Below are 10,000 nucleotides of genomic sequence, written 5' to 3'. Positions count from 1 at the left end.
GAAACAGCGGTGAGGGCGGGGACAGAGAGAGAGAGAGAGAGGGAGGGAGTGAGTGTGTGTGTGTGTGTTTGAGAGTGGGAGTGTGTGTGTGTGTGTGTGTGTGTGTGTGTGTGTGTATGTATGCATGCCCCTGTCCGGGTTTACCGGCTGTGTGCGGATCTCTGGTGTTAGTTTGGTGAGAGTGTGGATTTTATTTGGAGGAAGCTCGCGCCCGTGTCAGTGTGAGAGTGCGTGTGCACGCGCTCCCGGTTGCCTGTGTGCGCGCCGTGTTATCGCTCCGAGAACACCAAAGAAGCCATATCTGGGCAAAGTATTCACCCGTGCTATATATAGATAACAGCGGTGAGTACACACACACACGCACACACACACATGCGCGTGCATGAAAATAACCTGCTTTCACACTGCTCTGTAAGTACATTAATATTACACCGGGTTTTAATGATCACTATTGACCGGAGGAAATGTTGGAGCGCGCGCACCACTAAAACAACTTTATACTGATAATTGTAACTTTTAAAAATGTTTTGTTTAAAACGCGCGCGCTGACACTAATCCTGTTCATTACCGACCACACCGCCTTTCATTTATTACTTCATTAACTGGAAGTCATTTGGTGTGTAATTATCGGTTTGCGCGCGCGTGGGTGCGCTGTCAGTTATAAACTTCTCACACACACACACACGTTACAAGAAAATCTGATTTAGCAAGTTTTAAATGGAGTGTGTGTGTGTGTGTGATGAAAACAGTATTTTAAAAAAGCTCAAATGATATAGTTTCGAGGTGATCATCATCATCATCATCATCATCACACACACACTGAAAGAATATTGTTTGGGGCCCCTGCCTGCTTGTGCCTGTATTATATATTCTACAGAACATGAGCACAGAAATTCACATGGTACTTAATAGGGTTTTATTTTATTTTACAAAATAACAAATAAATGCAAAGTTTTTTTCTGCACAGTAAAATTTAAATATTCAAATGTAACATTATAAATATGCAGTTTATAATAAAACCAGTAATAAACATGGACATAAATATGAAAATGATATGAATGATTATCGCTTTGATCTTTAACTTTAACGCATCACTTCACCTCAGAAGAACCAAAATCTCATCGTCTGACTTCTTTCGTTGGCTGTCACTTGTGACGTGTTTAAAAACCAGGCGAAGCTGTAAAACCTCATGATTTTGGAGAAATCTGCGATTTTCACCAGAACCACACACAGGTGGAGTGAAGAAGATCCACACTGCTACTCACCTCTCCAACATCCTGTAGAAAGCCTGCTGAGATCCTGTGTGTATGTGCTGAAGAATGAGTGGTGCACTGCCTGAATTTGATCTTCTTCTACAACTTTAACTTCAGGATCACAGAAAACCCGTCACAGATCATGCAGTGGTTTGGAAGCTGATATCCAGGGCAGAGATTACAGTTTATTATCCAATGCCACAAAAAACACGTTGTTACTTCATCAAATTGTAGGTTTTTGTGGTTTTCATTAAATCTCAGGCAAATAACTAATATAAATATTAGAATTAATCACAGATCATCACCATCATCACCATCATCACCATCATCATCATCATCATCACCATCATTATCACCATCATCATCACTATCATCACCATCATCATCATCACCATCATCACCATCATTATTACCATCACCACCATCATCATCATCATCATCATTATTATCACCATCATCACTATCATCATCATCCTCTTCATCATCACCAACATCATCATCATCATCACCACCATCATCATCACTATCATCACCATCATTATCACCATCACCACCATCATCATCATCATCATCATTATCACCATCATCACTATCATCATCATCCTTTTCATCATCACCACCATCATCATCATCACCATCATCATCATCATTAGCACCATCATCATCATCATCATCACCATCATCATCATCATCATCACCATCATCATCACTATCATCACCATCATTATCACCATCACCACCATCATCATCATCATCATTATCACCATCACCACCACCATCATCATCATCATTATCACCATCATCACTATCATCATCATCCTCTTCATCATCACCACCATCATCATTATCACCATCATCATCACACTCTCCTGTGTGTGTTTAGTTGTGCTGGTGATCAGTTCTCTGTGACAGCAGCTATGAGCAGGTTTCACTATCTGTCTCTCTTTCCATCTCTTTCTATCTCTTTATTCCTCTTTCTTTCAGTCTGTCTATATAACTCTCTGTCCATCTCTCTTTCAGACTTTCTCAGTCCCTCAATCAGTCTTTTTATTCGTCTCTCTTTATCATCAGTCTTTATTTAAATCTCTCTATCAGTTTCTCTACCAGTCCCTCTACCAGTCTCTCTATCAGTCTCTATTTCAGTCTCTCTATCAGTCTCTATTTCAGTCTCTACCAGTCTATCAGTCTCTATTTCAGTCTCTATCAGTCTCTATTTCAGTCTCTCTATCAGTCTCTATTTCAGTCTCTACCAGTCTATCAGTCTCTATTTCAGTCTCTATCAGTCTCTATTTCAGTCTCTAACAGTCTTTATTACAGTCTCTATTTCAGTCTCTATTTCAGTCTCTCTATCAGTCTCTATTTCAGTCTCTCTACCAGTCTTTCTATCAGTCTCTCTATCAGTCTCTCTACCAGTTCCTCTTTCAGTCTCTCTATCAGTCTCTCTACCAGTCTCTGTCTATCAGTCTCTTTACCACTCTCTCTATCAGTCTCTCTACCAGTCTCTCCATCAGTCTCTCGACCAGTCTCTCTACCAGTCTCTCTACCAGTCTCTTTATCAGTCTCTCTACCAGTCTCTCTATGCATCTTTTGACCCCAGACGTTTACAATCTGAGTCTGAGTTTAAATTTATCACATGAGACAGTGAGACTCCTGCCACCTGTCGCTCTCGCCTTCCTAATAGAGCAACTGTTTGTGTGAGTGTGTGTGTGAGTGTGTGAGTGTGTGTGTGTGTGTGTGTGTGTGTGTCCTTTCCATGACTCTTTCCCAGTCTGCTCTTGAGTCTTCACTCACAAAGGACACACTCGGGGAAACAAAGTCTTTGTATGTAATGTGACCTTTCAGAAAAGAGCTGCTTTTGTTTGTAATATCGGTGTGACGCTGCGTTCTGATTGGCTGAAACCTCGGCTGTGTGGATAAAGCTGTATTTTATTCAATATTAACGTGTTTAGTGCCACCACATTTTACTTCTTTTCTGCTGGAATGAAACTATAACTAATCACACCACAGGCTCCACCCATAATGCTGCAGTAACCAATCAGATGTCAGTTCCAGGCTGTAACGCTCCCGGAACCCCGCCCACAATACAATTAGAACCAATCGTATCACTCTTCTTAAGCTAATTTTCTTTGTGCAGTTTCTGAGGATTGTGGAGGACGTTTTGTCTCGTCCTGGTTGTGGTCTTTTCCTCATCCTCCACGCACCCTCTACCCGTTCCTCACTCGTCCTCCACCTGTTCTCCACTCCTCTCTCACCATGTCATACCGTAAGGAGATGGAGAAGTATCGAGATGTGGATGAGGATGAACTCCTGCAGAAGCTCAGTGAAGAAGAACTCAGGAGACTCGAGGATGAACTTGAAGAGCTCGATCCTGATGTAAGTCCTGATCATTGTTTACACTATATAATTACAATATTTATCACCATGGAAACGTGAAAATATCACCACTGTGTAGTTAAGCTAAATAGTTACTGGATTGAGATCTGATTGGATGGTAAAGTGATTGGATGGTAATGAGTGTGATATGATTGGATGGTGATGAGATCGGATGGTGATGAGTGTGATGTCATTGGATTGGATGGTGATGCGTGTGATGTAATTGGATTGAATGGTGATGAGTGTAATGTGATTGGATGGTGATAAGTGTGATGTAATTGGATAGTGATGAGTGTAATGTGATTGGATTGGTTGGTGATGAGTGTGATTTGATTGGATGGTAATGGGTGTGATGTGATTGGATTGGATGGTGATGAGTGTGATGTGATTGGATGGTGATGAGTGTGATGTGATTGAATGGTGATGAGTGTGATGTGATTGGATGGTGATAAGTGTGATGTGATTGGATGGTGATGAGTGTGATGTGATTGGATGGTGATGAGTGTGGTGTGATTGGATGGTGATGAGTGTGATGTGATGTGATGTGATTGGATGGTGATGAGTGTAATGTGATTGGATGGTGATGAATGTGATGTGATTGAATGGTAATGAGTGTTTTGTGATTGGATTGATGGTGATGAGTGTGATGTAATTGGATTGGATGGTGATGAGTGTGATGTGATTGGATGGTGATGAGTGTAATGTGATTGGATGGTGATGAGTGTTTTGTGATTGGATTAGATGGTGATGAGTGTGATGTGATTGGATTGATGGTGATGAGTGTGATGTGATTGAATGGTGATGAGTGTGGTGTGATGTGATGTGATTGGATGGTGATGAGTGTGATGTGATGTGATTGGATGGTGATGAGTGTGATGTGATTGGATGGTGATGAGTGTTTTGTGATTGGATTAGATGGTGATGAGTGATGTGATGTGATTGGATGGTGATGAGTGTGATGTGATTGGATGGTGATTAGTGTTTTGTGATTGGATTAGATGGTGATGATGTGATGTGATTGAATGGTGATGAGTGTGATGTGATTGGATGGTGATGAGTGTAATGTGATTGGATGGTGATGAATGTGATGTGATTGAATGGTAATGAGTGTTTTGTGATTGGATTGATGGTGATGAGTGTGATGTAATTGGATTGGATGGTGATGAGTGTGATGTGATTGATGGTGATGAGTGTAATGTGATTGGATGGTGATGAGTGTTTTGTGATTGGATTAGATGGTGATGATGTGATGTGATGTGATTGGATGGTGATGAGTGTGATGTGATGTGATTGGATGGTGATGAGTGTGATGTGATTGGATGGTGATGAGTGTGATGTGATGTGATTGATGGTGATGAGTGTGATGATGTGATTGGATGGTGATGATGTGATGTGATTGATGGTGATGAGTGTGATGTGATTGGATGGTGATGAGTGTGATGTGATGTGATTGGATGGTGATGAGTGTGATGATGTGATTGGATGGTGATGAGTGTAATGTGATTGGATGGTGATGAATGTGATGTGATTGAATGGTAATGAGTGTTTTGTGATTGGATTGGATGGTGATGAGTGTGATGTAATTGGATTGGATGGTGATGAGTGTGATGTGATTGGATGGTGATGAGTGTAATGTGATTGGATGGTGATGAGTGTTTTGTGATTGGATTAGATGGTGATGAGTGTGATGTGATTGGATTGGATGGTGATGAGTGTGATGTGATTGAATGGTGATGAGTGTGGTGTGATGTGATGTGATTGGATGGTGATGAGTGTGATGTGATGTGATTGGATGGTGATGAGTGTGATGTGATTGGATGGTGATGAGTGTTTTGTGATTGGATTAGATGGTGATGAGTGTGATGTGATGTGATTGGATGGTGATGAGTGTGATGTGATTGGATGGTGATTAGTGTTTTGTGATTGGATTAGATGGTGATGAGTGTGATGTGATTGAATGGTGATGAGTGTGATGTGATTGGGTGGTGATGAGTGTGATGTGATTGAATGGTGATGAGTGTGATGTGATTGGATGGTGATGAGTGTAATGTGATTGGATAGTGATGAGTGTGATGTGATTGGATGGTGATGAGTGTTTTGTGATTGGATTGGATGGTGATGATTGTGATGTAATTGGATTGAATGGTGATGAGTGTGATGTGATTGAATGGTGATGAGTGTGATGTGATGTGATTGGACGAGTAGAGGCTGTAAGTGTATTTTCTTCTAGTGGATTTTACAGAATGGTGTAAAGATAAACATCTGGAACCTAAGATAAGGATGTGTTTGAAGTTCAGTGGATTCTGCAGTCCATCCAGCGTCACATTCCTTACACACACACACACACACACACACACACACACACACACACACACACACACACACACACACTTCAGGAGTGTGAGACAGTGTTAGGTCCCAGCCATAGAGGAGGTTATTAATAGCTGTGTACAGATTATAAGTGGATAAGTTAGAGGTTGATGGTGTGGTTCCTCTTGTGGTTCCTCTGGAGAATCTGTAAATCAACAGCTCATTATTACCCCGACTTACACACCACGTCTTCATTACTCTTATCACGTGTGATTTACAGTCTTGCCAGTGTTTCCCAGAAGCACTTGTTGTCAACGTGGCGGTAAAAACACCTGCACACTGTGTATTAAATAAGTGTGTGTGTGTGTGTGTGTGTGTGTGTGTGTATGTGTATGTGTGTGTGCGCGTGCTGACAGAATGCTCTGTTACCGGCTGGGATGAGACAAAGAGATCAGACGAAAAAAGCTCCGACTGGAACGTTTCACAGAGACAACCTGCTGGCTCACCTGGAGAAACAGGCCAAGGAGCATCCAGACAGAGACGACCTGGTGCCCTATACTGGAGAGAAGAGAGGTCACACACACACACACACACACACACACACACACACACACACACACACATTCTGACGAAAGTTTAACTCCGATGGATCATCAAGGGAGTACTGTAGTTTTTACGATTGTGTGTGTGTGTGTGTGTGTGTGTGTGTGTGTGTGTGTGTGTGTGTGTGCAGGGAAGCCATGGGTTCCAAAAACGAAGGTTGTAAATCCGATTCTAGAAGACGTCACACTGGAGCCGGAGCTGGAGGAAGCTTTAGCCAATGCTACAGATGCAGAACTGTGTGACATTGCAGGTACATGTTGTGGGGGTCACCCTATATATCAATACGCCTCTCTGAAATACCCTGCCCCAACCTGCCCCGCCCTGTCTTACTCTGCCCCCAAACTGCCCCGCCCTGTCTTACCCTGCCCCGCCCAGTCTTACCCTGCCCCCAACCTGCCCCACGCTGTCTTACCCTGTTTCCAACCTGCCCCACCCTGTCTTACTCTGCCCCCAAACTGCCCCGCCCTGTCTTACCCGGCCCCGCCCTGTCTTACCCTGTTCCCACCCTGCCCCACCCTGTCTTACCCTGTTCCCAACCTGTCTTACCCTGCCCCAACCTGCTTCGCCTGTCTTACCCTGCCCCACCCTGTCTTACTCTGCCCCAAACTGCCCCGCCCTGTCTTACCCTGCCCCAACCTGCCCCGCCCTGTCTTACCCGGCCCCGCCCTGTCTTACCCTACCCCCAACCTGCCCTGCCCTGTCTTACCCTGTTCCCAACCTGCTTCACCCTGTCTTACCCTGCCCCACCCTGTTCCCAACCTGCCCCACCCTGTCTTACCCTGCCCCCTTTTCATATTACCACAGCACCATACAGCAGATGGCCTCAGGGGGGATTTAATTGGCTAATTAAAAGAGGGCATTCCAAAACACACTTCCAGATCTCATTTGAAGAAGCAGATTTAATGCCTAGGGTAATAAAACAAATTACAATATTTTACATATAACTTATTTAACATGGGAGATCGATCTGAGTGGGAGGGGCTTACTTTGTCTCGGCTCCAATCAATCACAGTGACAGTAGCCAATCGTATGTGTCTATGAGTCGGGGTATGTGGAAGAGGGCAGACAGCCCTTTACCTAAAGTGTTGAGAGAAATAGTTACAAAATGTTTGCTAATACGTATTAATAATTCTGATCTTTCTCCTCCTCCTATAACATCACTCCTGTTCATCCGAAACACCACTGACCTCCAGTAACCTTCTCACTGTGTGTGTGTGTTTCTCCTCCTCCTCTCCAGTCACCTTCATCACTCCTCCTTCATTCTCCATCCCTCGTTCCACTCGGTTCTAAGCTGTGGACTTGCTTTCACAAGGTTGTGTTCAGCACATTTGCATTAAACCTGCATGTTACACTCCCTGTGTGTAGATACAGAAGCATCTCAATAAAGTCGAATTTCATTAAACATGTGATTTATTTCAGTAATTCAGTACAGAAAGAGAAACTGGTGTATTATAAAGATTCATCACACACACACACACACACACACACACACACACACACACACACACACACACACTCACACACACTGAATTATCTCTAGTGTTCATTTCTTTTCATTTTGATGATTTTGTCTCACAGCTGATTAAAACCCAAAATTCAGTTTCAGAAAATGAGAATATTGTGAGAAAGTTGAATATTGGAGATTCGTGATGTCTCACTTTAATCATCTCATTAACTCCAAACACCTGCTCAGGTTTCCTGAGTCTTTACATGGCGTCTCAGTCTGGTTCAGGCTCCACAATCATGGGGGAAACCTGCTGACTCGACAGTTGTCCAGAAGACTATCATTGACCCCCTGCACATGGAGGGTGAGACCTAAAAGATCATCGCTGAAGAAGCTGCTGTTCACAGACTGCTGGATCCAAGAACATTAATGGAAAGTTAAATAGAAGGAAAAATGTGGTAGAAGAAGATGAAACGAAGCAGATTCAAGAATTTGTGGAGATTCATAAAGAGTGGACTGCAGCTGGAGTCAGTGCTTCAAGAGCCTCCACACACAGACGTCTTCATGAGCTTCAACTGTCGTGTGGAGCTGCTCCTGAACCAGAGACAATGTCAGAGGTGTCTCACCTGGACAAAGTACAAAAAGGACTGGACTGTTGCTCAGTGGGACAAAGTCGTCTTTTCAGGGCCCCAGTGTCTGGAAGAAGAAGAAGAAGAAGAAGAGAGGAGAAGCACAGAATCCGAGCTGCTGGAGGTCCAGTGTAAAGTTCACACAGTCAGTGGTGGTTTGGGGAGTCGTGTCATCTGCTGGTGTTGGTCCACTGTGTTTTAGCAAGTCCACGTTTAGCACAGCCGTCTACCAGGAAGTTCTAGAGCACTTCATGCTTCCCTCTGCTGACCAGCTTTATGGAGATGCTGATTTCATTTTCCAGCAGGATCTGGCACCTGCCCACACTGCCAAAAACACCAGAAGTTGGTTAAATGACCATGGTGTTGGTGTGCTTGACTGGAGCAAACTCACCAAACCTGAACCCCATAGAGAATCTCTGGAGTATTGTCAAGAGGAACATGAGAATCAAGAGACCAAAAAAATGCAAATAAGCTGAAGGCCACTGTCAAAGATACCCGGGCTTCCAAACCACCTCAGCAGTGTCACAGTCTGATCTCCTCCATGCCACAGTCTGATCTCCTCCATGCCACAGACTGATCTCCTCCATGCCACAGACTGATCTCCATGCCACAGTCTGATCTCGTCCATGCCACAGACTGATCTCCTCCATGCCACAGACTGATCTCCATGCCACAGACTGATCTCCTCCATGCCACAGACTGATCTCCATGCCACAGTCTGATCTCCTCCATGCCACAGACTGATCTCCTCCATGCCACAGTCTGATCTCCTCCATGCCACAGACTGATCTCCTCCATGCCACAGACTGATTTCCATGCCACAGTCTGATCTCCTCCATGCCACAGACTGATCTCCTCCATGCCACAGACTGATTTCCATGCCACAGTCTGATCTCCTCCATGCCACAGACTGATCTCCATGCCACGCCCAGTTGAGGCAGTAATTAAAGCAAAAGGAGCCGCAACCAAGTATTGAGTACAGATACAGTAAATAAACAGACTCTCCAGAAGACCAACAATTCACTCCAAATGTTTTTATTGGTCTTATGAAGTTTTCTCTGTGGAGATACTGAATTGTTGAGTTTTTGTTAATTGTGAACCAAAATAATAAAAATGAAAAGAAATAAACGAAATATTTCAGTGTGTGTGTGTGTGTGTGTGTGTGTGTGATGAATATAATACACCAGTTTGACTTTCTGTACTGAATTACTAAAATAATTCCAATTTTTAATGATATTCTACTTTATTAAGATGCTCCTGTGTACACTGTGTGTGTGTGTGTGTGTATATATGTGTGTGTGTGTGTGTGTGTGTGTGTGTGTGTGTGTGTGTGTGTGTGGATACTGGTTGCCATTTTGAGTTTGGAAATCCCCCTCAGCTGTATCGGT

The 10,000-nt window shown here is 43.5% G+C and overlaps 1 protein-coding gene across 4 annotated transcripts in view; it reads left to right on the top strand.

Moving 5' to 3' along the window:
- The first annotated feature begins 65 nt into the window (after positions 1 to 65).
- Positions 66 to 10,000, top strand: part of tmod1 (tropomodulin 1) — a 15,036-nt gene continuing 5,101 nt past the window's right edge. For 2 of the 4 annotated variants that reach the window (XM_046843252.1, XM_046843254.1), the window contains exons 1-4: positions 66 to 342; positions 3,388 to 3,626; positions 6,353 to 6,509; positions 6,670 to 6,789. In XM_046843252.1, the coding sequence (XP_046699208.1) occupies positions 3,507 to 3,626; positions 6,353 to 6,509; positions 6,670 to 6,789 (397 nt within the window). In that variant the 5' untranslated portion in view covers positions 66 to 342; positions 3,388 to 3,506. The other 2 variants (XM_046843255.1, XM_046843253.1) reach the window with 2 other exon arrangements.

Source organism: Silurus meridionalis, chromosome 28, assembly GCF_014805685.1.
Source record: "Silurus meridionalis isolate SWU-2019-XX chromosome 28, ASM1480568v1, whole genome shotgun sequence".
In the NCBI taxonomy this organism is placed as follows: Eukaryota; Metazoa; Chordata; class Actinopteri; order Siluriformes; family Siluridae; genus Silurus; species Silurus meridionalis.
Note: the sequence above shows the minus strand (reverse complement) of the source record. Positions and strands in the feature narration are given on the sequence as shown.